The following is a 27,883-nucleotide window of genomic DNA, read 5'->3' on the forward strand; positions in this document are numbered from 1 at the left end:
TTTAGTGAAAAATTGTGGATATTTTACTTAAATGTTGCTTGATTTAAGTAAAATGTTCTAAATTACACACATTTTTCAGCAAAATGTTCTTAATAAATACTAATATTTAGGGAAGATATTGCCCGCGCCCGGAGACCCATCTCCATGATGTGGAGCCAGGCTGATGGTCAGAATCACCTGCTGGAGGATTCACCTATTGTACATGTTTTTAGTGGTAGGGGAAACGTACGCAGACACAGGGAGAACATGCTCCACACAGAAAGGCCCCGTCCTGGTGGGAATCGAACCCGAGACCTTCGACCTTCTTAAATTAAGAGTTGTTGTGATCTTATTTTTTCATAAAATAAGAAAAAATATTCTTTGTCTAAAGCTGTAGAAGATTCAAAAAGTTTTTCTTTCTTGTTACAAGAAAAATGAGCATGTTTTTAACAAATATATCTGAACAAGAAATGGCTATATTTTATTTCCTAAAATAAGATTTTTTTTCTCAAGAAAACTTATTACTTTTTAGGGAAAAAATAAGAACTTATTTCTTAAAGTAAGACATTTTAGTCCTTTGACAAAAATTTCCTTTAATTTCGAGATAATGTCGAGATTTAGTCAAATAATTTTCTTCAATTTTAGTCTAGTTTTTGTCGACGAGATTGCAGTGAATTTAAATAACATGAGGCTCTTTCAAACTGTCATTGGAAGTTTGGATGATCTTAGTCTCTTCTTTTCATTTTTATTTAGTGTTATTTTAGCCAACGGAAATATGTGGACATTTTAGTTTCATGAAAAACATAGAATTTAGTCCTATTTTAGTCGACCAAAATATTACTTTGACTTAAATTATGACTCAATATTTTAGTCTCTCTTTGCTCTCTCCAAGCCTCGGGTCCCCATATCAGTGTTAGGCCTTTGTGAAAGAAGATCTCCACATGTCCCTGACTCCTCTCACATCACAGAAGGAGCAGCGGGAGTTTAAAACGTTTGTGCATCATCGCTTTAGCTCCAAGACGCTATGAACTCTGCACAGCCGCTCCAGTTACTGCTGCAAATGTAAATGCTCAGAAAGGGAAAGGTGTGAAATGTTGTTTGGCGCTGTCCCTGCCAGGCCATTAAGGCAGTTACTCCCATATCCTTCTCTCTCCTCTTCTCTCCTTCTTCCTCCTCCTTCACTAAAGATTATACAACATGAACATATATTGACAGATATTCATAAGTGCCTCTGACCTCTCTCCTCCAGCTCCACGGCGTGCTGCGAGTGGTGATGGAGCCGCTGCTCGGGGACATGCCGCTCATCGGAGCCCTGTCCGTCTTCTTCATCAAGAAACCTGTGAGTCACTGTTGCAAAATCCCACATGTCGGGGTTCTAGACTGCGACCGAAATGCTCAAATATGCGACTATTTAGAGAATGTGCGGGTAAAAAAAAATAAGTGGTAGCACCTGTGCGAGCAAAAAATAGGCTTTATGAGGCGTGCTACAAACAACGTTATAAACAGCGTCTCCAGAGCACTTCTGTGAGAACACACACACAAACACGCACACACCCAAGCTTCTACTATTATTGAAGAAGTCAGCTGGATTAGAGTGAACCTGGCCCCCCATCAAACTCAAATTTAAATGAAAAATATGTCAATCGTTTTTGCTACGTTTGTGCTGTTTTGTGCTGTAAAAATCTTTGTTTGTGCTGTTACCGCTTTTGAGATATTAATGATTGTTTTATTGGTCAGATCTGAGGTCACCCTGCTTGTTATAAAGCTCTAAAACGGGTAAAAATGGTGTCACCGCTTCCTCTACATCTGTGCTGTTTTGTGCTGTAAAGATTTCCGTTTGTGCTGGTTCGGTTTTTAAACTATTACAAACTTTAGAGCCTTGAGGCGTTCACCCTCGTCCTCCTCTGAGGCGCACGCACGTGTCAGAGGCGAACGGCAACACACACTGTATGCAAAAAACAATCATCAATATCTAAAAAACGGTAACAGCACAAACGAAGATTTTTACAGCACAAACGTAGCACAAACGATTGACATATTTTTCATTTAAATTTTTAGTATGATGGGGGGCCAGGTTCACTCTAATGTCAGCTGGTAGTTTACGCCAAACGTTTTGTCCAGGCAAGTGCCCCTGTTTGTCCGAGAGACAGGTGAAATACAGACAGCAACAGAAGCCACGTGTCCCGACATGAATTAACCTTCTATCATCTTCTGCCAATACGCACTTTCCGACAGTTTATTCCCCAAAGAAGTATCTATTTTCACTTTTATGTTCGCCTTTTGGGGCGGTAGCGCTGCAGCCGAGCAGCGAGCTCACGAGCGCAGGTCAGAGAGAAGCACGAGCTCCAGGGGAGGAGACAGGAGCGACTCGGGAGGAGGAGACAGGAGCAGAAAGAGTTTAGCGGTTTATGTTCCTACCTGAGCTCGCTCTGATCTCCTCGCGGTCAGAAGAAGCTTGTTTTAGAGCGCAAACGTAAAGCTAACGGAGAGCAAATGTAAAGCTAACAGAGAGCTAACGTAAAGCTAACAGAGAGCAAACCTAAAGCTAACAGAGAGCAAACGTAAAGCTAACAGAGAGCAAACCTAAAGCTAACAGAGAGCAAACGTAAAGCTAACAGAGAGCTAACGTAAAGCTAACAGAGAGCTAACGTAAAGCTAACGGAGAGCTAACCTAAAGCTAACAGAGAGCAAACGTAAAGCTAACAGAGAGCAAACGTAAAGCTAACAGAGAGCTAACGTAAAGCTAACAGAGAGCAAACCTAAAGCTAACAGAGAGCTAACGTAAAGCTAACAGAGAGCTAACATAAAGCTAACGGAGAGCTAACAGCTGCTGTTATGGCCCGCCCTCAGCCACAGCAGATTGAGCTCCTGTATTTTATTTAGGCTTTAGGCTAAAACAGGTACTTTTTGCCTGTGGTTAATACGGTCATAATTGGCAGTAATACATAATTTTCTATGTGAATATCCTGCAAGTGATATTGCAGATTTGGAAAGAAAGAGACAAACAATTGTCAAGGAAGATGAATAATAATGGATTGAAAACACAAAATTAAAGCAGAACAATGCATTATTAGTATGAAAAACTAAATTTTAAAACGTTTTAACATTATTTTAATCATTACTAATATCAATTATCAGTGATTTTGAACATGTTTATAACTGTCCTTGTTTTTATTTATTAGAATGGTGAATTTTGATATTGTGTGCGACCAAAATATTTTCTGTGCAACCAAATGAAAAAGTTAGTAGCACCAGCGCTACTAAAACAAAAGTTAGTCTGGAGCCTGAACCTGCCCTTGAAAACATAACCTGTGGTGAATGCTGTTGATCTGAGCCCCTCCCTGCGCGAGTCTTCTTGTAAGCAGCAGCGGTGGCAGCTCTGAAGGAAACTGTAAACCACAGTGACACACCACTGTGGCACCGGAAACACAGGGAGGACTCGGACAGAGCACAGGAAGTCACCAACGTCATGTCAAAGTTTATTTCCAAACTGTTTTAAAACTATTGGACCTGGCAACAAAGAGTGGAGTTAATTCTGCTTTCTGATTGGATAATTGTCCAGAACATTACAAAACACTCCACACACCCAAAGATAGAAAATGTTCATGTTCATCTTTTTCGATCACTAAAATAGTTACAACTATTTAAGACTTGATTAGTTGTCGATTAGTTTCAGCCCTAGTACTATAGGCCACAGTAACGTCTCATTTGAAAGCTAAGACCTACAAATCTGACTTTTTGAAGCATTTTTGTCATGTTTTTATGGTTTTCTGGTAGTTTATCTTTGCTTTAAAAACACTTTTTATTCTGTTCCTTTTAGTCACCTTTTTAATGCATTCTCGTCACTTTTTTGTGGCTTTTTTTTGCGTTTTCATACTTGTTTTCATTCACGTTTTTTTTTTCAAGAGCTTTTAGATTTGGGTAAAGACCAACTGGACAAAATGTGCTCGGTTCTGGAGGGGTTATGAGACTGTTTTCCCCACTGTTTCTGTTAGAAGGCATATACAAAACAAAACTAAAACCACAGAAGCTCAAACTCCTAAGAATTCATCAGTGTAATTCATCATGTTTTATACGACAGGCTTTTCCTCCCGCTGAAGATAATGGTCCATTTCCTCTGGAGGTTTAATCAAGGCAGAGTTTTATCACAGGAAAGACAGAGGAAGGAAGAGCTCTCTCTGGAGACGCCGTCCTCCTGTGATGAGCGCTGAGCTGCTGACAGCACACGCCTCCATTAAAACGCTGCTGACACTGTAAATCTTGGCGTTGGCCTTTGGAGACGTGATGTTGCTGCGTGGAGTCGGTGTTGCCGGTTGAATTCCCACAGTTCAGAGGCATTTGTGACAGAGCTGTGTCATTTCTCAGACGCCTCACTCTGGCCTCTTTAGTCTGTAACACTTCCTCAGCACGTACAGGACAGGCTGTGCGTCACATCGAGAGGGTGATGGGAGTCGGGGTTCGTGCCCAGGGACACGGCACATTCTGGGTCGGCTCGTAGATGTAATTATGACGTGTCCGTGATGCTCTTTATCAGATACAGATTTGAACTCAGGGCCTGGTTTAAGCTCGAGCTGGTAGTTTGCCTGTCTGTATTACGATAGTCCTATGTTGGTCCTTGGTTTGCAGATGGTTGTGGTTGCTGGGACAAGGGCAAATTAAGTAGCGGTCGATTTTTAAAAATGTCTCATATCCTGTGTATGAAGCGTCTAAATTGTAAAATATCTCAGTGTTGATCTTTCACAGCAGGGGCGCTTTATTCGAGGCTTATAGGGCTGAGTTATTCAGGACATTCATGTTTAGTAGGTACTTCAGAGAGAACCCCCACCTGGACGGAGCACATTTTCTACAGCTCGACTTCAACCAAATCTAAAAGCTTCTTGGAAAATGTGTCAAAATAGGGACAAGAAGACAAAAACAAGGATCAAAAAGTCACCAAAACGCAAAAATGAGAAGAAAAAATGACAAAAAATAACTAAAAAATGTCAAAAATATGATGAAAAAATGACAATAAAGTGACAAACATGTGATGAAAAAGTTACAAAAATCTGTGATGAAAACTGCAAAGTTGTGGCGCTCTGTTAAGGCGGCTCGACTTCAATCAGAGCTAAAAGCTTCTTGGAAAATGTGTCAAAATAGCGACAAGAAGAAAAAAACAAGGATCAAAAACTCACCAAAAAGCAACGAAAAAACGAGAAAAATGTGACAAAAATGAGAAGAAAAAATGGCAGAAAATAACTAAAAAATGTCAAAAATGTGATGAAAAAAAGAGACAAAAAAGACAAAAATCTGTGACGAAAACAGCAAAGTTGTGGCGCTCTGTTAAGGCGGAGTTTAAGAGGTTGAAAGAAAAAAGTCAGCAGATTCCAGAACAGAACATTTCTCCAGATTGTCTAAAAGTTTTATTGAAGAAAGCGTCAAAATAGCAACAAAAACAAGGATGAAAACGCACAGTGACAAAAACGTAACAAAACATCCATTAAAGTGCTACAAAAATGTGACAAAAAAAGCATCAGAAGTGGCAAAAAAAAAGAGAATAAAACAAATGTGACAATAAACCGACAAAAATACATCCGAAACATGACAACGCAGCAACGAGAGGAAAGATCTTTTTGTAGGCCTTAGCTTTCAAATGAGGCGTTACTCTGGCCTTCACGCTGTTATCTCCAGTCGAGGAGCTTTTAGGTTTAGGTAAAGTCGAACCGGGAAAATGTGCTCGGTAAAGAAGTTAAAATTATAAGCAAAAGTCTGTGACATAAAATATGTAAAATATGAGCTGAGGTTTACAAATCAGTGATGTTTCCCTGGAGGCCGATTGTTAGACTCATTTTAAGGCTCTGACTGAGCTCTTTCCAAAACAAGAAACGGCCTTTAATCGTTATGATATATCGTAAAATATAGGCCCGATATATCAGTCGACTTCTAATCTTAACCTCCATGAGACTGGTTAATAAGCCTGAGCTAATGTGACACTCCGGCATTTACGTCAGTGCCTTTGGCTGACATGTTGATTCTCCTGGCTCGGCAATGTGTGGCTGGTGTCTGCAATGCTTTTTATCCTAAATATTAATTTATTATTATCGTTGGCAGCAAAAAGGTGTCATGTGTTGCCAAATGCCCACTGGGATGATCAGTTTAGTCACAGTTCAATGTTAAACAAATCAACAAAACAAACCTATTCCTGGTTTCCGCTGTGCATTTAAAAGCATTAAATGTCATTAAATCAATGGTGCCAAAATGTTTACTTTATAATTTCATCAAAAATATAAGCCTTATGGTCTAAAACATCTTCAGTTCAGTTCTCTATCCTCTGTTTGATGAAATGTTCGCACATCTTAAGAAATGATGCACTGATGTTTTTCATTACATGAGTTTCCTCTGCCTGTATAAACTTAACGTCCATATGATGTTTGTTTTCATTGTTTTCTTTTGACGAGAGAAAACCGCGCCGTGTAAAACCCTTCCGTCGCAGCCACAGCGTGTCGGAGCGTGTCTGAGGTGTTTCCTTCTGCTCTGAGGAATGACTGTCTCAACAAAAGCAGATGAGACTGAAACAAAGAGTGAGGCGTCAGTCCGTGTTTACACTCAGCTGTCACTGTGTAAAGGGAGACTCCCAGGAGATGCTCATGACGATGACCCAACACTTTTAAGACTTCAATTCAGCCCACGTGTTCCACTCCTTACAACCAGTCCAAACTAAACCACGTCCAGACACAGAAGTCCGAACTGTCTGAGCTGTGATCTTCAGCTGGTGCTTCTGTTCAAAGTTTCTCTCTGTTTTTCAGTGGCTGGACATTAACTGGACCGGACTCACCAACATGTTGGATATTCCCGGAATCAAGTGAGTAAATGCACCTAAACTTTATGTTTCATGCAAATCCCTCACACATGCAGGTGTCGTATACAGGACGTGTCGTGCACTTTACATAATGGCTGAGCCTTTGCACTAATATCATCTACAGTACGTCTACTGTGATGTCCTGCAGAGAACTGAATGTCCCTTTGCCTTATTTTCTTACATCCACGACTCCAGGGAGGCAGCGGATGTTTGTTGTGATGGGGAGTGAGGGGAGGCGTTTTGCAACTTCCCTTCAACCGGAAAACAAGCATAAGAGGTTTTATAAGCCCTTTTAGACCGATGTAGGTCTTTCTAACCAACAAAATGTAAGAGGTCTTTGAAATGATCACCAAACACCAGGAAAAAATAGGACAATACCTCCCATTTGTAAACATTTTCAAGAGATGCATTAACATGAACGAAAACCGAGGCAGAGACTGGATTAAGAGAGAACTAATACTAGAATCCCATGCACTTTAGAACATGTTTGTAGAGGTCTGGGGTCTCATTTATGAAGCTCACCAACCCTGAACCCACTGACACCACTCGGACCGACCGCTCCCTGGCTCTAACTCACACTATAACCTCCGTGTCCACGTACGCTATGCTCAATAATCGGACCCACAGCGCTTATCATCCGATTTTCTTCTCTTGTTGTATTGTAAGATTTTATTCGGACCATAAACAAAACATAAAAACACAAACTCATACGAACTCAAAATACATCCTGCCATGATTGTGGCAGTTGTGAGCTCAGTTTCAGATGTGCAGCTCAATACACCCCTTTTAAGTACTGTCAGTGTCTTGTTCTATTTACTTTTTAGGCTTCCTTAAAACAATAATTTGAGCTCTGTGATCTAAACCAAGTTGTCATATACAGTGTGAATACTACCAATCAACATCAGGTTTACAACACAACAGTTGAACAGGAAAAGTCAGAGATTTTCTTCTGATATATATCCATTCTTTGTATTGATATTTAAACTGTCTGATATTTGGACATGGTTTGAGGTCTACGAGTAATTTATTCCATATTTTAGGACCACAAACGGACACACAGAAACTTTTTCTGGATGTCCGGGCATGGGCAATTTTAAAGTGATCCAAGCCCCTTAAATCATATTTTTAGAGGTAGTTGCTTATTTTTAGCTTTGTACATTAAATTGAGCAGTTTTAAAAGTGATCATGTCTTGAAGTTTTAGAATCTTGGCTTTAATAAACAGTGGATTGGTGTGGTCTCTGTAACCAGCATTATAAATTGTTCTTATTGCTCTTTTTTGAAGGATGAATATTGGTTGTAAAGTAGTAAATATATTGGTTGTAAAGTACCAATATCTTGTTGCAAGAAAAAATACAAAATCAGCCTCTAAATAAAGCTCTTCTTTATGTTCCTAACGGGCTTATGTGTTATTGATGGGATCGTGCATGATGCCAAACTGAAAGAGGCAGAGTTCACTTTTATTTTATTCTTTGAACTTATTTTCATCACATACAAATAAAAACATGCAAAGGGTTCAATTCGTCCATAAATATGTCCTTTGCAATCTACCGGTTATTTGCTCCATATGATGAACTTCTTTCAGTTTATTTTTCCATTGGGTAATGGTTGGGGCTGAGGTTTGAGCCATAATCGTTTTCTTTGCAATTAAGAGCAGCATATTTCATTGGGAAATGTTACAATTTGATCTGAAGTTGATAAAGAATATTCCCAATATTATGACATTCGGTTCCTATACTATTTTTATTCTTTACAATAATTAGTTGGATGTGACAAAGGGAGTTTTGGTTTTCCACGACCTCTCTTGTTATTATCTGTCCCTCCCTCTCTGTACCCGTGTCGGTAAAACTCTCTCATTTTCGCGTTGTGTTTAGGTAAATCTCGCTCATAGGTTACTTTGCATCGTCCTTTCCATATGTGCAGATTTCTCCTCCAGGTGGGATCAGTGAAGAGAAGATTACGAGCAAATCCAAATGTTTTCCTCCATGCGTGGAGTTTTAGTTTTGAATCTCACACACAGTTTTTTAAATGAGACCCCTGGACAGAGAGTGAGCAGCTTTCAGTCAGACGGGGATGTTATATTACCAAAACAATAGCAACCTTTGTGATTTACATTCTCATCAGGTGTTAATATGTTGGACTAAGAGCTAAACCAGGCCTGATCTCCACTTTAAAGAAAAAAGAATGTCCCGTTCTCGTGTATATCTGTGCAAGTGATACATTTTGAGGTACAGTTTTGACCTCAGACCTGAGCTAATGTCCCCTTTGCCCTGGGCCTAACTGGAGCCTGCTTTCCCTTTCAAATCCGGCGCATCCTCAGCGCACGGCCGCCATGACACTACATGATGTCATTTGTTATTCAAATCATTTGGAGACGAGCTGGGGAATCGTTTAGGCTTTATCTGGGCGTCTTCACAGGGAGCCGGAGGGAAGGCGACGAGACTTTAGGCTGAAAGTGCAGATAACTCACAGTTCACACTCGCAAATGACAAAGCACAATTGAAAAGACCTTTGTCAGTGATCGTTGGGTGTTTCAGCTCTGTTAGGAAGTTAGGAGTCGCTGTAGACAGATGTGGAACATGTTTCTGCACATGAGGGAAAGCCCCATCGCTGACACTGAGCCGTCACTCAACATCTGTAACGAGGTTCTGAAGTCACCTCAGCTGCTCCTCACTCAACAAAACACATTATCTTTACGGTGACACTGTGGAACATTCAGGATCAGCAGGGGCAAGAAAATCACTCTGAGATCAATCAATGTGAGGAAAAACAATGCTTGGTTTGTTTTAATTTTGTTATTGTATAAAGAGGAATGACAAAGGCGCTCATATCTACAAAATAACTATAACTTTCTGGATCCAAAAGTGAATGTTTATAAAGTTAAAAAGGCAATGAAAGTGCCCATTTTTTTTTTTGTCTTTCAAACAAGCTCCTTCTGAAGTACTTCCTGAACATGAATATTCAGCGCCCCCTGCTGTCACAGTTCAACACTGACACATTTAGAAGCTTCATAAACATGGTTATAGACCGTTCTAAAATGTGGCCCAAAATGTCAGTGGTGCATACGGGCATCGGCCAATCAAAATACCCGATAATCGTTTAGTTTAGTTTTAGTTCGACAGTGTGCAGTCACATTAAAAAGATTCAGCACTTTGCTAATTTCCATCTGTAATCCCCACATCGGTCGACCGATATTTCTATATATTGCTTTGGCCTATTTGAGAGATTTAATAAACCAACTTTAGATTAAATACCTTAAAATATCGGCTATCGGCCATGCCAACCCCCGTCATATCGGTATCTGTGTGAGACCCCGATAATCCATATCGGCCGGGCCCTAATTGAAATCAGAGCATTGAGAGATCTTAATAATGAACCTCACAGCCTAAGCCTCGACAGCAAATGAATCCACTCAGGGTTTCTGCATTAAAAGCATTAAAAGTCATGAAATTAATTGTAGATACTGGCCGATATATCGGGCCGATATTTGGGTATTTGACAATATGACTCGATCCACTTCTAGAGGAGAATGCAGCGTCCCAAAATGTAAAACTGCCTTCGCTAAATCTGCTTCTCTGTGATCGGGTCAGTGGAACTCACGCCAACAGAGATTATTGCAAGTACGACAATCAAAAGATTTGCGCAGTTGACTAAAAAATGACTTCTAGAAAAACAAACTTGCTCATGACCTGTGACGAAGCCATGAAGGAGCGACCGTTCACCCAGAAAAAGGACCGGTGGGAAATATTCTAATGTTCCAATCTTGTTTAAATTAAATGTACGTTTTTAATGATGTCAAAACGTATAAATCCATGGTCAAATATTCATCTAAAATCTTTTTTTGTAACATCAACCTGCCCAGGGACGACAGGTGGAAATTAGCACTTTTGCTATAACCTGGTACAAAGCATCTTTCCTTTTGGTCAATGTTAAATTGTGCACTGTCCCTGTCTAAATAAAAAACATACCATATCGGCTATCAGCCAATTGCGTTCACGTTATGTCACATCATTCTAAAGAGAATATAGTTTCTATTATGTTAATGCTCAAAATGCAGATTTCTATTCAGTTTGTTGCTAATTTCTCTGTAATTCCTGAGGCCAAATCACATGAAACAAAAACTGTCACAAAGTTCAAAGTCCTCTCTTCCAGCTAATTTGAACTATGGTCTAATCATTATTTTTTTTGAATCCAATCACTGTTAAATAATGATCAGGGGAAACATTTGGACATTTTCTTTTTAGAAATATCTCTCCCGCAGAGCTGTATCGACGCCGACTGAAATGATTATCCTTCAGCATGAGCGCAGCTGATCAAACGCGATAAAGGCCTTTATCTCCAGAACCAAAAATGATAGATGGAAACATCACGATGAAAAGGGGTCACGAGTTTAAGTTTTTATATCATATGTTGCACTTCTTTTTCAAGTTTCGTGTCCAGTTTGTGTCTGTTCAACATTTCCCCTCATTCCTCTGTTTGAAAGAACGCTGACAAAGAAATGACTTTTATTTTGTTTGTGTCATCAAACCTATATAGTATTTTGACTTCCTGCTTCCCGTGTAAACCCTGAGAACCAAACCTGTTCCTGTTTAAAGCCCTCTGTGTGTTTGGCGTTGTTGCCGTAGTTACAGCAGCAGTGCATTCCGGCAGATTCCTCCCGCGCCGCGTCACCGCTCTGGCATTTCTGCCCCGTTTATGTTTATGTCTTAAGGAACTCCCCGGGGTGTCCTTGGCCCCTCCCGTCCCGCCTGTTTGTTCTCCGCCCCCTCCCGGTGAAATGCCGCGCTCCCGGTTTTTCCAGCCGCTCCAGTTGTCGTGCTAAAGCGTGATTGTGTCGCCGCGCTCCACCCTCGCCGGCGTTTTCCTGTTTGAGATCAGACGATAATGTTACAGAGCGTCGCCCAGAAGAACAGAAGTAAATACACGAGTTCAGTCAAATCCAAATAATCCAGATTTTCACTATTCTGTTTCCTTTCTACAGGCAGCAAACTTTAATGTTTTTTTTTAAAATGCAGCAAATCTACGCATTTATAATTTCTAAAGACTTGAAAACATAACATGTAGTAGAAGAGTTAATGGATATTTGGATATTTTAACCTCTTAACTCCCGCCTGAACCGAGAGCATTTTCTTCAGTTCAGCAACGCCTCATTTGAAAGCTAAAATCTACAAAACTCATCTAAATGGATCTTTTTCTTCACGTTATCAGATTTTTTTTCCATCATTTTTTGGGGGGGTTTTCAACTAATGTTTGTAACTTTTTTTGTAATTTTTTTGTCAAATAGTAAATTTTTTGTCACCTTTTGTCACATAATTTTTTCATCAATTTTGGTCATTTTTTGTAATTTTTTTTGTCCTTTTTGTCCTTTTTTTGTGACATTTTTGCCACTTTTTCATCATGTTTTCGTCAATTTTTGTGACATTTTTGACACTTTTTTATAATTTTTTGGTAAATTTTTGTTACATTTTTGCCACTTTTTAAAATAATTTTTGGGTAAATTTTTGTTACATTTTTTGTCAATTTTTTGTCCGTTTTTTGCAAATTTTTTGTCTAAGGCTGCAACCAACGATTATTTAACTATCGATTGTGGTTCTCAACCTTTTGGAGCCGCGACCCCCATTATAACAGTTCATTAGGATCGTGACCCCCGCCCGGGTCAGACCATGGGAAAAAAAGGGACATTAACCCATATAATTCTTAAAAAACAAAGAAAAAACAATGGCTAAAATAAAATGAATCAAGTTTAGAACAAATAATAGCACCCTGGTAAAATAGCATGTATGCTGCAATACCATAATAATAATATATATTTTATCTATATGCTCTGGCGACCCCCGATATCTGTCTCCCGACCCCCTGGATTAATCTACCAATTATTTTCACGATTAATCGATTAGTCACTTGGCTGTGAGTGATGTATGAAAATTGTATTTTTTCAATTTTCTTGATCACATAAAGCTAAAGTGGCATCGCTTGAGGACATGTTGGTGGAGTAAACTTAAAGTGAACGTTTGTTGGAGGCTCTTGGTGCTAATTCTGCTTCTGATTGGATGAGGCATAGACGGATATTTCTGAAATGTTCAATGTACAAAACACTACAGACCCTAACTTTAAAAACAAAGTAGGTTTTCACATAAAATGCACAATTTTCATGTCATTTTTGCTCTATTCGAGTTTGTGTTTACTAGAAATTGATTGATCAATTACTAAAATAGTTATTTCAATAATGGATTAGTTGTTTCAGCCCTACATGAATCAGAGAGTACTTTAACATGTTTAGGGTTGAATTGGAGACATAATACACTCAATTAGGTCATTTATTATGTACAGCACTGGCATTTGTAGAAAGTGCACTGAAAAAAAAAAATGCTAGGGAAGAAATGACAGGAATCTACTTGAATTAAAAAATGTAATGCATTTTAGCCAATTTTCAGATTAAATAAAACATATTTACACTTATTAAATAACAAAATAAACCATTAACCGGGTTGTCACAAGTTGAAAAGTTTGGGGACTCATGTATTAATCTGTATCAACTTTTTTTATGCCATAGAATGAACAAAAATGTGCAGTATAATCGACCAGAGGTTAAATGACTGTACTGACACCTACAGGCCACAGTGTGTAACTTCATTATTGCATCAAGAACACTGGGCTTTTTGAGTTTTAAGCAATTGTATTAAGACAAACAACAAACAAAACTGTACAAAGAATGTGATACATAGATTTTTTTTATTGAAGGATATATGAGTGTTGCAGCAGGTCATACAACTTCACATTCTTAATCTCTCATTCACACATATGATAAAAGTTTTAATGTTATTACTGAGCATTGGAATTCCATAACGTTTTACCTGAATTATTTATTATATCTATTTGTGTTCAGTGTTTTCCGTCAGATCAATACGTGGTCTCTCTCTCTGTCCAGTGATGCGGGTAGTTTAGTTTCTCTCCGTTAATGCACTTGTCTTGGTTCCAGTGGTCTGAGTGATAACCTGATCCAGGACATCCTGTGCCAACACCTGGTGATGCCAAACAAGATCAGTATTCCTCTGGTGGGAGAGGCTCAGCTCGCCCAGCTCCGCTTCCCCGTGCCCAAGGTCAGTCCTCCGTGTGTCCGCATGAAGACGCCAAACGTCACATTGTCATCACGTATTTAATGTATTTCTTTATAAATGATGAGACCACTCGACTACGGCTGGGAACTGTTTTACCCCAATCCAAAAGCTTTTGGAAAAAAGGTGTGAAAATAGCAACAAAACTGAGACGAAAACAATGATGGAAATGTGACAAAAAAGTGAGTGAACATTGGCATAAAAGTGACAAAAAATTGATGAAAAAGAGGCAAAAATGTCACAAGAAATTGACAAAAAATTTATGAAAAAATGACAATAATGTAATAAAATGTGACAAAAATGTGATACAAATATGACAAAAAATGACAAAAATTTGACAAAATGTGACAAAATTACAAAAAAATGATAAAAAACTGACGAAAAATGACAAAAATGTGACAAAATGCTATAAAAAAATTACAAAAATGTGATAAAAATTTGACAAAAAATTACAAAAATTTGACAAAATGTGACAAAATTACGTTCCGCTCTCCTCCTCCAGGGCGTGCTGAGGATCCACTTCCTGGAGGCTCAGGAACTCCTGGGGAAGGACAAGTTCCTGGGGGGTCTGATCAAAGGCAAGTCCGACCCGTACGGAGTTCTCCAGGTCGGGACGCAGCTCTTCAAAAGCAAAGTCATCCACGAGACAGTCAACCCCAAATGGAACGAGGTCTACGAGGTACGTCTGACCCTCACGGAGGCCCAAAACTGCCTTTAGTGTCTTCCCCACAGCCCCAGATGAAGGACCTCCATTTAGTACCATATTATATCCAGTACAATCCATTTTTCATCCACTTCTTAATATTTTGAAAGTTGATTTGTAACTGTGGTGAATCTGTCTCTGCGCAGGCGTTGGTTTACGATAACTCCTCGGTGAAGAAGCTGGAGCTGGAGCTGTTCGACGAGGACACCGACAAAGACGACTTCTTGGGAAGGTCACTCTACAAACTTTGCTTTTGATTGGATTATACTTTTTAACCCCTTAACTCCCACCTGAACCGAGCACATTTTCTCCAGTTTGGCTTTACCCCAATCCAAAAGCTTCTGGAAAAAAGCTGTGAAAATAGCGACAGAACTGAGATGAAAACAATGATGAAGATGTGACAAAAAAGTGAGAAAACTTTGACAAAAAAGTGACGAAAAATTGATGAAAAAGTGGCAAAAATGTCACAAGAAATTGACAAAAAATTGTTGAAAAAATGACAAAAATGTGACCAAAAATGTGACAAAAAAATTACAAAAATATATGACAAAAATGTGATACAAATTTGACAAAAATTTGATAAAAAATGGACGAAAAAATGACAGAAATGTGACAAAAAATGACAAAAATGTGATAAAAAAAATTGACGAAAAAATTACAAAAAATTGACAAAAAAAGACAACAAAAAAAGACAAAAATGTGATAAAAAATTTACGAAAAACTGACAAATAAAGTTACAAAAATGAGTTGAATACCCAACAAAAAAAACAATGGAAAAAAAATCTGATGACGTGAGGAAAAAGATCCTCTCAGTTCAGGCGGGAGTTAAGAGGTTAACTCCTGCCTGAACTGAGCACATTTTCTTCAGTTTGGCTTTACCCCAATCCAAAAGCTTCTGGAAAAAAAGGTGTGAAAATAGCAACAAAACTGAGACGAAAACAATGGTGAAGATTTGACAAAAAAGTGAGAAAACTTTGACAAAAAAGTGACGAAAAATGACAAAAATGTGACAAAAAAGACCAAAAATTTACTTATTGAACTGGAGAAAATGCTCTCGGTTCAGGCGGGAGTTAAGAAGTTAAAAAACACATTTATATAGTGCTTTCATGAATAACACATAGTCGTAAAACTCAAAGAAAACTCCAAACTTTCGTGTCATTTTCAGTTTGAACATTGACTTGGCCGAGCTGGAGAAGGAGCATAAAGTAGACGAGGTACAGTTTATTCAGATCTTTTTACACCTTTGATATTGACAGATGATGTTAAATGTTCGTTTGTGTTGCAGTGGTTTGGTCTGGAAGACGTGTCCCAGGGGAAGCTGCACCTGAAGCTGGAGTGGTTATCTCTGCTCTCCAAACCAGACAAGCTGGACCAGGTACCACGGCGTCACTCACTGCACATCATTTTCAAACAAATTAAATGACCTTGACCAAGATGATTTAAAACTCGGCGCTAGTTTAGGTCGACTCGCTTTGGGAGGATGAGCTCGAACACGGCCCTGTCCTACATGAGTTCATCTGGTGTTTTGTTGAAGACGTGTTATGTACTTTTAGAACAACACATTACAGAGACTTTTTTATTTAGTTTCAGTGGCTTAACCTCTTAACTCCCGCCTGAACTGAGAGGATCTTTTTCCTCACGTCATCAGATTTTTTTTCCATGATTGTTTGTTGGGTATTCAACTCTTTTTTTGTCATTTTTTCGTCAATTTTTTGTCACATTTTTGTCATTTTTTTGGCATTTTTTGTCAATTTTTTGTAATTTTTTTGTCAATTTTTTATCACATTTTTGTCACATTTTTGTCATTTTTTTGTCAAACTTTTATCACATTTTTGTCATTTTTTTGTCAATTTCTTGTGACATTTTTGCCACTTTTTCACACATTTTTCGTCAATCTTTTTGTTTGTTTTTTCGCACTTTTTTGTCACATTTCCATCATTGTTTTCGTCTCAGTTTTGTTGCTATTTTCACAGCTTTTTTTCCAGGAGCTTTTGGATTGGGGTAAAGCCAAACTGGAGAAAATGTGCTCGGTTCAGGTGGGAGTTAAGGGGTTAAAGTCTTCGATATTGTTTACATTTTTCTTCCTCAATATGTCAAGCTACTGTGGTGGACAGAACTATGTTGAAAATGTCTTGCAATGCAGGGCTTAAAGCTCTCCGTCACTACGACAGATTACCGAACAATTAAGGGAAAATATCTGTCAACTAGAAACTGTCCAAAAAATCATAGTACTGTCAGGACTGCGCTGAAGCTGCGAGACCTGCGCTGTCAGCCAATCAGAAGCTCGAGGGGGCACTGCGTAATATTCTTCAAATGACAGAGAATTTTCTGTTAATGTAAACTCATTTTAACATGTGCAGTATGGAAGTGTTTCTTTTCATAGACCACTTCTGAAAGCTTCGAGACCTCTTTTAATAAATTACTCTTGTGACATTTGGATTCACACCTTATGCAACAATTGCTGAGTCATTGCACAGTTTTTAAACGCTTGAATTTACGTTCTATGGAGAATGCTCTTCATTACCCATGATACAGTAAGGTGCAGCATTAAAGATTGAAAATAACATCTGTAAAATCTTCATTATTAGGTTTCAAAGTAACACTGGAATAATTCAAAGGTAATTGTTAGAGAAATAACAATGGCGTTCGAGATGACAGATGAAGAATAGGCAGCAGTCTGGATTTCTTATACAGGAGAAGTTTATTTACCATCAGTGCGGGACCCGGACATGAACTCGAGACACTGCGCTTGTCCTTCCATTAAAGTCTGTCTGAGCTCCCACAGAAAAGGGATAAATCCCTTCTCAGAGCGTCAGACTGATACACAAGAGTCTGAGCTCCACAGTCAAGGCTACGACAGAGAGAGCATGACTGTACACTTTCTGAACCCACTGTGTTTGTAGTTTTACTCGCACCATTGTGAGCTCTACTCATGTTAAAATACACCAAAACAGAGAAAATGTCAACTGATTTACGAATAATCTTAAAGGAACATGCCACTGTTTTTTTTTCATACTGTACCGTGTTCTTACCTGAGCTTAGACGAGTCTGGTCTTTGTCCGTTCCCGTGGAAGAGCTTGGTCACTTCCAACTTCACCCCCGTTTGGAGCTATAGGAATATACTGGGAGAGGCTAAATGCTAACTCTGAGTAGTCCCTCCAGGATTTCACGGGCATTTTTTGTGATTGTTGCGGGGTCAAATGCCTGATTTCGCGGGCCATTTTTCCAAAAGTTGCGATGAAAAGTTGCGATTTTTTTCTGCTTAAAACAATATATCTGTTTTGACCAAAGAGACTCTGGGGAATAATAAAAGACTTAAAATATCTGTTATTTTAGAAAATTGTATCATTTAATAAAAAACAGAGCCATGTGGCCCCTCCCCTCTCGTCTCCTCCGCTCAGCTACAGAAAGTAGGCGGGGCTAAGAGGCACCTGCCTGTTTCTGTGAGCGCAGGGTCTGAGACAGAGCCATGAATGTGAATCCGAGGAGAACAGACCAAAGGACGAATGTTTATTTCACACATGGACATTGAGCTTCGGCCCCGGTTCAACAGAGCTGTGACTCCTAAAGCTCACGCAGTAAAAGCACCAGCCCCTCACACTAACGCCACCGCATCACGGGGGAAAGAAGTTTCTAAACGCACATGCAGCATTTATCTGTCAGATAAAGCCGATATCGCCAAATAAAGATCCAGTAGCAGAGAAGCAACTTGGACAGAGGAGGAGATCCATGGGAGCTCACAGCGGCTCAGGCTGTAAAGGCCCGAGTGAGAGGAGGCGGAGCAATGCGAAAGTCCTTCAGTCTGAGGCGGAGGCATATACGCGAAAATATAACAAGTAAAATATATTTCAGTGATCAGAAACTCACTTTAGTTAAGGAAAAGTTGCGAAGGAAATTGCGGATTATTGGAATAGTTGCGGGAAAGTTGCGGGATTTTGGAAAAGTTGCAACTTCGCGGATTTTGCTTGATGTTGCGTTAATAGTTGTGATCGCAAAATCCTGGAGGCACTGTCTGAGCACACGCACAAAGACCAGACAGGTACACATCAACTCGTCTAAGCTCAGGTAAGAACATATCTATGGAAAAACGGTGGCCTGTTCATGACAAATACCCATTCATGGCAACAGCAAAAGAACCAGCTGACTTTTGCTTAAATAAATTAAAACATACCAGATTGCAGGATGTAAACCCCAACAATGTTTTGCCTTTAGATGTTACCCCCCTACATCAAACATTCATTGTATTTGGAGTGTCTCCTAATGTCAACAGGCTTATGTACTGTTGGTACAAGAGGAGAAAATATATTCAGTAATTTAGTGAATATCGGCAACTGAGGCGTTTGTAGCATGAGTTCTTCTACTTTTTGACACGTTTAGAATGTCGTCCCTGCAAATGAACTCCCTCCTGAAGACGATAAAACCCGGACTGATCCCTAACACTGTCCTGTCCCGCCTTCTCTCTGACCCCCAGGTGCTGTCAGACATCAGAGCGGACCGGAGCAAGGCCAGCGACGGTCTGTCCTCCGCTCTGCTCGTGGTCTTCCTGGACTCGGCTCGAAATCTCCCCGTAAGTCCCTCCTCCCCTCTCTCTCCCCCTCCCGCCTCCTCACCCCCGACCATGTGATTCTGCACCGTCAGTGATTCAAACAAGGTCAAATCAGAAATCTCCAGTTTGGATTGTGATTCCGTAATGATCTTGCATGTGTTTGTGTCGTAACCCGATATTTGATTCATCCGTTTAATCAATGAAAGTGTAAATCGATGTTGTTCATGTTGTAGACACAATAACTCGGTCATGCAGTTGTTCAGCGTTTTAAATATAGTTTTTCCTTATGGCAGTCAGAAAATATCAAGTATAGTAGAACTTTTACCTTCCTCTTTCATCCCGTTTTCTCTTTCTGTCCTTTTCCCTGGTCGGTCCTGGTCCAATGTTCCCCCTGTCTCTCTCTGTCCTGTTTCTCCTCTTCTCTCTCTGCCTCCCCCTCTCCCCCTCTGTCTCGTGTTGAAGTCGGTGTTTGAGGGCAGTGTGACTTGTGGAGGTGTGGTGGAGCGCAGCAGAGGGTGTGGATTCGTGTTCTGCGAGAACACGGCGTCGCTCTATAGAAGTCTCTTTGTGAGTGTGAACGGCCGCATCGCTCTGTGGTGTTTGAGCACGTGTGAGAAGTCACTCACTCTAGACATCAGTATCTTTAGGTCTACATTAACCTCTTAACCCCCACCTGAACCGGGCACATTTTCTTTAGTTCAGCTTTACCAAAATCTAAAAGGTTCTTGGGAAAAAAGTGTCAAAATAGCCACAAGAATGGGACGAAAACAAGGATGAAAACGCAACAAAAATGTGGCAAAATACACTATAAAAAGCCACAAAATAAAAAAAGAACACAACAAAAAAGTATCAAAAAGTGATGGAAAAAAGCCACAAAAATGCGACAAAAATGTGACAAAAAGTCAACAAGAAAAGTGGCAAAAATGTGACAAAAACAAATTTAAAAAGCCACAAAAGCGGAACAAAAAGTATCAAAAAGTGACAAAAATGTGATAAAAACACAATAAATAAGCAACAAAAAATCTACAAAAGCGCAGCAAAAATTTAACAATGGTGAAAAAAATAAAAAAGAAAGTGAAAAAGGACTACCCAAGGAAAAAAATCAGTTTAGATCAGTTTTGTAATTCGGTGTTACCCTGGCCTATAGGCTGTAAGCTCCAGTCGAGAGGCTTTGAGATTTGGGTAAAGTCGCTCAGTTAAGGCGGGTGGTAAGAGGTTAATGTCTCATGTTATAGAACCAGAACCGTGCACAGCAAGGACCATCTATATACAGCATCATGAACAAACTAATAACTATTTCATAAATCTATGTAAAAAACTGCTAACAGTTTGTTGTTTGTAACGAAGCTCTGACTTTCAGGTAAGGTTTGCTCCAGAGACTGTACTGCAGGGGTTTTCAAACTTTAGAAATGAGAAATTCACAGACGTCAAAGGTCTGAAAAACGTGTTCTGCTCATTGCAGTTAAACTGTAAACATTTGAATAGTAAAAATAAACATAAAAAATCCATTTGTAAATGACAATGTTACATCTGTAGAGAGAATTTGATCAAAAAAATGTTTGTATAATATTTGTTAATAATTCCATAAATAATGAAATCAGATGAGTAAAAACCAGCCCTGTCATGGGACCATAGACTGTTAAATTAAGAATGGACTTATTGTGGCCAACTTCCTATTCCCATAAGGAAGTGGTGCTGGCTAAGGAAGTTCCTGGCTTCTATTAAACTTTTTTGCCTCTGTAAGTCATTGTTCATCATAGGCTCGTCATCTGCACAACATAATCCTAATTTTATAACTGTACTATTTTTTATTTCCGCTTCTATTCTAAATGATGGAACAGTCAAACTGCAGCACCAACGAGCTTCAGCCTGAACTCTTTGAGGGAAGCATCGCTTCCTCAGTCCATTCATAATTTCACAGTCTGGATGGGTTTCAGACTGTATTCCTCTTTTTATGACGCTGCCTCTACAGGCCAAAGCTGCAACTGCAACTTATGGGAAAGCACAAACCTGTAGCCTGATAAACCACACCCACCTTCTTTCTGCACGAAAGAAGGTGGGTCTGGCCACGCACGGTAGACAAGTTGTTATTGGCGGCTAAGGCCGAGCCGAACCAATCACGACCGTCACAGAGAAATGAGAAGGTTACGTCACTCGCTGCACCTCTGTGTTTTTTGTTCAATTAACGTTAACATCAGCCAAAACTAATCATTGGATGAAGTAGTGAAGGATTTTGCCTCGCGTTCTCCGCGTGAGTTTATATTCACTTCATATTTGTTTAATTGGACACAGCTGTCGTCACGTCCGCTAATCGCTAATTGGTTTATTTCACTGACAATCTGTGCGCGTTAGGCCCGCCCCTTCAAACTGCTCCAATTGCTCCGTGACCAGACTAACTCCCTGCATGGAATGGACAGGGAAGAGTATGGCAGAGCCAGGCAAACAAACCTGTGCTAACGGCTACGGCAATAAAACTCACCTCACAGACCGCGGTCTGGACTAAATCACCCGAGGTCCACATCTGGACCTGAGTCTGGAATAGTGTTATGGTCCAAACATGTTATTTTAATCTGTGCCCCTTTTGTTAATTACTTTTAAATTATTAAGTTAAGTTAAGCACAACTTTTACAGTTCTCGTATGTAAACAAATGAGTTTCATCACAGGAAACTTAGGTGGGGATATTCTGAAGCTCCCGCAGTTTTGTCCTATTCTGTAATTTACTGATGACCCTCTAGTTTGTATTTGATCATTCAGTGACAGAACAGCTTTAAAGTGTCTTTTTTATTGCTTTAAAACCATATTATTTTCATAAAGGATCATCTTTAATCATCCCTCACGGCAATCATAACCTCGGCACCTTTTATCTGTGTGTTTGTCAAAGATCATTCAAACTGTCTGTAATCATCTCACACTCTTAAAGGGGCAGTTCAGACTCAGAGACATCAGTCCTAATGTCTGCAGCAAAACTTAAACTTGTGTTTCTTCTAGAACTTATGAAAATAACTACGGCTCGAGAGATTCTCTGATTCTCAGTCAGAAATATTTTATTGAACCAGCAGTAAGGAACATTTGATGCTTGTAGCGTCGCCCTCTGGTGGACGAGGATGAAACGGGACACTTTCAGCAGCAGAAGTGGCAGAGCATTTGCTAGCTTAACTCTGGCCAGTGCAGGCTTTTATCGTGTCCATTTCACCTGCTTTTCATAAATAAATAATTTACCTCCAGACAGTGGAGCTCCACCAGTGTCGAACTTTAGGATCTACAGAGGGCTGGACGGTCTTGATTCAGTTTGTTAGACAATATCAGCATTCAGTCTCCTCCAATCAGAATCATAAAAAGATAATCGACTGAACTGTCCCTTTAAGATTCATCTCTGTTTTAATATCAATGTTGTCACTAACTGGATCATCTGTCTGTTTTCGGTGTTGGGACGTCCTGGTTTGGGGACACTGATTAACCCTTTGTGTGTGTATGTGTCTCACCCGGGCTCACCTGAAGACGGCCTCGGTCAGTAAGGTCCTAAAGGTAACCAGCCGCTAACGCCAGCACCATCCACACCATTATCAGGAGCGACATGTTCACACATTCACTGTGTCAAAGATGTGGAGGCTCTTTGTTTGTAATCGCTCTGTCACAGGGGCAGGAGTCCAACCCACAACCTCTACACTGTAACATTTCTAAAGTTTATCAGAGTCAGTTTCTCTTTTGAGCAACACATTTAGCTGCATATTTTAGCACATTTCTGACCATTTTCAGTTATTGCTTGATTTGATTTGATCATTACCGTGTCGAGAGATTCCCAAAAAAATATTTCTATCTTTAGATCACCCACCTCTTAATATGAACGTGTTGAACTGGCTGTGGTTCGGTTTAGAAAGAGAGATATTCTAGGTGTTTGTTTGTTTACTTCATTGTCCCCATAGGGAAATCTGTCCTCTGCATTTAACCCATCCTTCGATCAGACTGAGGCGACCCGTAAGGAGCAGTGATGCGCCCGGGGTCCCACCTCCATGATGTGGAGCCAGGCTGATGGTCAGAATCACCTGGCTGAGGATTCACCTATTGCACATGTTTTTAGTGGTAGAGGAAACCGGAGGACCCGGAGGAAACCTACGCAGACACAGAAAGGACCCGTCCTGGTGGGAATCGAACCCGGGACCTTCTAGCTGTGAAGCACGAGTGCTAACCACTGCGCTTCCGTGCCGGGTTCATGCCTCTGTAGTGTTTAAAGCTGCTGTACCTGAATTATTTTGTTCTGACCTCGTTTTTAGCTGCCACAATCCCTCCTGCTTATTCCTGTTGTTAAAAACAATTTAATTATATGCATGTGTCACGCCCGTGTACAAGCGGGGGCAAAGTGAAGTGGGGGCCACCCCCAAAATAAACTAAGTAAGCTTCTACTTCTATTTTCTATCACTCCAAAAAAGATCTGTTATTAGCTGTGTTCTCTGAGGTGACAGCAGGTACCTCAGCTTTAACATTCAGTATTTATTCTCTTCACAGGAAAGAAAAACACAGTTTAAGAGACAAAATAGACCAATGGTTAAAAACAAGTCCACCAGAATACTGTGCATAAAATAACACTCAGAAAGTCAGAAACAGCCCCCACACCTCCTGAAAGGTTTGTACGTTATACTTTATTAATCCCCGTAGGGAAATTCATTCTCTGCATTTGACCCGTCCTCGATGGTGCTGGGACAACCTGAGAGAGTAGCCAGCGCGGGCCGACACACACACCTGGCTGGAGGATTCACCTATTGTACATGTTTTTAGTGGTAGGGGAAACCGGAGGACCCGGAGCAAACCTACGCAGACCCGGGGGAACATACAAACTCCACACAGAAAGGCCCCGTCCAGGTCGAACCCGGGACCTTCTAGCTGTGAAGCACGAGCGTGAACCAACTATGCCTGTTTTAACCAAAATATTTCAAAATCCATTACAAATAAGTTTCAGAATAATAACAGATGTAGCATAAGGATTATAAACCGGTTTGTTTCCGGAGTCTCTTCAGCAAAAGCAACAAAAAGATCCACATGTTGAGTTTGATGCAGTGAATGTGGTGAACAGAACATCAACATGTGCTAACAACAAACTAATCACGTTCATCAAACTCATCAAATGTTGTGCAACTCAGATACGAAATATTGAAGAAAACATCTCATTCTTTACTCTGATTTCTTCACGTTTGGGGAAGTGTTCTTTCTTTTGTTTTTTTTTCTTATTTCTGTCACACCCATTCTATTCTCGTGGAAATAAAAGATAAAATAAATCTTTAAATCATATTATTAATTTGTACATTTTGATTTGTAATCACCAAGCGCAAAATCTTCCAATAATCTCTAATAAGTATAAATGACGCACAAAGTAAGTAAGTTGATTTGAATGTTCCTGTTTGATTGACTGTGGCGACCGTTTGTCCTGATTATTACGGTGTGTAACTGTTTCTTGTCTTCTCAGACGGGTAAAAAGGTGACGAGTGATCCCAGTCCGTTCGTGCAGTTCAACGTCGGCCACAAGAGCTTCGAGAGCAAGGTCAGTGTCCCCCAGGCTGTTTACAATAAAAGGACAGTCTGAAATGTTCAGTTTTACACACAGCCCAAAGCCACAGCAGGAATAAGCCGTTTCCAAAGGCGTTTCAGCAAATTTAATAACATCCAACCCGCCAGCACGATGGAGAGGCGATCCCTTCACAGATGAATCCTGGTTTTCACTGTTGGATTGTGTCATGTGGTGTCATGTGGTGAGCAGTTTGCCTCGTCGTTGTGAATTGGTATGGATTATGGTTTGGGCAGGCGTTTGTTACGGTGCAGTTTATTGAAACACCATTACGAGATCCTGAGGCTTCTTGTTGTTTTGTTCATCCATTAAAGCAGTACTAAGTAACGTGTTTACCTTAATAAACCCTCCCCGTAGTCCCTGTGGGGGTAATACAAGTGTTTATGGGATGATTGGAGGGTCTTTCATCTCCCCCTGGTGTCTCTGACCAGAAAACCATGTTTGCAACTTGGCTGCCACCGGACTGGAGAAAGCAATACACACTAATGAAATCATGAAGAAGAAGCTAGCATGCTAACGGGCAAAGCTAACTGCGGGCTAACCTCACTTTAAACAGTATTTACAGCAAAGTTTGAGTGAAAAAAAAAATGCTATTGTATAATTGGATGCACAGTCACCCTCTCTCCCTTCGCCTTTCCTGTCGGCGTAGTATTTACTCTCCAAGACAATTAATAAGTTAAAAAATCATAACTTGCTACTACACCTGCAGTTGCGCTTATGGCCTCTAGGGGGAAGAGTTACTTAATACTGCTTTAAGAGTTGGGTTTGTAATCTGGCATTGTTGAAATCTGCAGTCAAACATGTCGTTCATCTGATAATTTGTTCTTGATTCTTTTTCCCAGATACGTTATAAAACCAACGAGCCGGTCTGGGAGGAGGCCTTCACTTTCCTGATCCATAATCCCAAATGTCAGGACCTGGAAGTCGAGGTACGAACCTGCAAAACTGCAGCCTCTGCGTTTACAATCTTTCAAATGTGGTTAAACTTACGGCTATTCAGCTTCTTCTGCCCCGATCGGCACCTCCATTGTATTGACACATCCGGTAGAGCGTGAAGTCCGTACATTAAGCAGAGAATGAGGGAAAATGTTTGTTTAGTCGATTGATTTGTGTAAAATGTCCAGTGGTGCAGTGTTGACTGGAATGTTTCTCTGCGCGGCCTTAAAACGGCTTTGTGTTCGTGTAGTATCTGATTTTATCTTGACTTCTCCAGTCCTGTGTAAACTAACAGGAGTGAAGGGAACTTCCGGAATGAGGTGAATATTCTCTGTGCCGTGTTCCAGGTGAGGGATGACAAACACGAGTGCTCGCTGGGGACCCTGACTGTCCCGCTGAAGTCTCTGTTGGAGGCCAAGGACATGACTCTGGACAAGAGCTTCGCCTTGAGGACCACGGGGCCCAGCTCCACGCTCAAGATGAAGATGGCTCTCATGGTACATGCAAAGAAGTGGCTTATTTTAATGTCAGACAAACGAATTACCACTTTCACCACAGTTTGTCTCTACACCATCGTTTTGGGTCTGAACTTGAATGAGAAATACCGTTATCCATATTGATATTACATGTAGGGAAACATGACGTCATCCTTAATATGGAAATATTAATTTATGCAAAAAACAACAGTAAATCAGCTGTCCGTATTGTCAAGGTCTGTTGAATCTGCCCGTCCCCAGAATGGCAGAAAAGTCTCCATACATCACAAAGTAACTGTAAATTATTTCTAATCATAAGTAAAGGCATTTTAAACCTATCCACACGCATGAGGCCTTTTGCAAACAGCGACACAACTAGGCTCAAAACTGAGTTGTCTCTTGTTTCCCTCCAGATCTTGTCTGTGGACAAAGACTCCGCCTCCTCAGGCTCAGACTCCGCCCCCTCCTCAGTGCAGATCCGTAAGTCCAGCTCCTCCTCGACGCCCCGCCCCTCCATCTCCTCAGACTCCGCGTTCAAATCCTCCTCGGTGTCGGACACTCAGGACCAGCCCCCGCGCACCCCCGGGGCAGTCTCCAACGGGGGCGACGTGTTCGGGACGGGCCTCTCCCAGTCCACCCTCACCATCTCCGGGTCCCAGCAGCACCTGCCGGGCGGCAAGGAGCCCACGCCCTCCATCGCCTCGGACATTTCCAACCCCTTCGCCGAGCAGGAGCTGCAGTACCGGCTCTCACAACTACACAAGTATGTCCACTACTGCAGTATTAATACTTTAAAACCCCTTCACTGAACAGGAGCTGCAGTACCGGCTCTCACAACTACACAAGTATGTCCACTACTGCAGTATTAATACTTTAAAACCCTTCACTGAACAGGAGCTGCAGTACCGGCTCTCACAACTACACAAGTATGTCCACTACTGCAATATTAGTACTTTAAAACCCCTTCACTGAACAGGAGCTGCAGTACCGGCTCTCACAACTACACAAGTATGTCCACTACTGCAGTATTAGTACTTTAAAACCCCTTCACTGAACAGGAGCTGCAGTACCGGCTCTCACAACTACACAGGTATGTCCACTACTGCAGTATTAGTACTTTAAAACCCCTTCACTGAACAGGAGCTGCAGTACCGGCTCTCACAACTACACAAGTATGTCCACTACTGCAGTATTAGTACTTTAAAACCCTTCACTGAACAGGAGCTGCAGTACCGGCTCTCACAACTACACAAGTATGTCCACTACTGCAGTATTAGTACTTTAAAACCCTTCGCCGAGCAGGAGCTGCAGTACCGGCTCTCACAACTACACAAGTATGTCCACTACTGCAGTATTAGTACTTTAAAACCCTACACTGAACAGGAGCTGCAGTACCGCCTCTCACAACTACACAAGTATGTCCACTACTGCAGTATTAGTACTTTAAAACCCTACACTGAACAGGAGCTGCAGTACCGGCTCTCACAACTACACAAGTATGTCCACTACTGCAGTATTAGTACTTTAAAACCCTACACTGAACAGGAGCTGCAGTACCGGCTCTCACAACTACACAAGTATGTCCACTACTGCAGTATTAGTACTTTTAAACCCTACACTGAACAGGAGCTGCAGTACCGGCTCTCACAACTACACAAGTATGTCCACTACTGCAGTATTAGTACTTTTAAACCCTTCACTGAGCAGGAGCTGCAGTACCGGCTCTCACAACTACAC

General features: G+C 40.7%; 1 protein-coding gene across 5 annotated transcripts in view; it reads left to right on the forward strand.

The window, feature by feature from the left end:
• The window catches only part of esyt2a (extended synaptotagmin-like protein 2a), a 236,713-nt gene that overhangs the window by 20,778 nt on the left and 188,052 nt on the right, over window positions 1-27,883 (forward strand). For 2 of the 5 annotated variants that reach the window (XM_079561013.1, XM_079561011.1), the window contains exons 7-20: window positions 1,229-1,318; window positions 6,762-6,817; window positions 13,792-13,912; window positions 14,430-14,606; window positions 14,777-14,862; window positions 15,796-15,844; window positions 15,916-16,005; window positions 19,102-19,197; window positions 19,639-19,743; window positions 22,676-22,702; window positions 24,636-24,710; window positions 25,577-25,663; window positions 26,018-26,167; window positions 26,560-26,909. In XM_079561013.1, coding sequence (XP_079417139.1) covers window positions 1,229-1,318; window positions 6,762-6,817; window positions 13,792-13,912; window positions 14,430-14,606; window positions 14,777-14,862; window positions 15,796-15,844; window positions 15,916-16,005; window positions 19,102-19,197; window positions 19,639-19,743; window positions 22,676-22,702; window positions 24,636-24,710; window positions 25,577-25,663; window positions 26,018-26,167; window positions 26,560-26,909 — 1,559 coding nt within the window. The remainder of the gene's footprint in view (window positions 1-1,228; window positions 1,319-6,761; window positions 6,818-13,791; window positions 13,913-14,429; window positions 14,607-14,776; window positions 14,863-15,795; window positions 15,845-15,915; window positions 16,006-19,101; window positions 19,198-19,638; window positions 19,744-22,675; window positions 22,703-24,635; window positions 24,711-25,576; window positions 25,664-26,017; window positions 26,168-26,559; window positions 26,910-27,883) is intronic. The other 3 variants (XM_079561012.1, XM_079561014.1, XM_079561015.1) reach the window with 3 other exon arrangements.

The sequence above is a fragment of the Gobius niger genome, assembly GCF_951799975.1.
Source record: "Gobius niger genome assembly, chromosome: 8".
Taxonomy (NCBI): domain Eukaryota; kingdom Metazoa; phylum Chordata; class Actinopteri; order Gobiiformes; family Gobiidae; genus Gobius; species Gobius niger.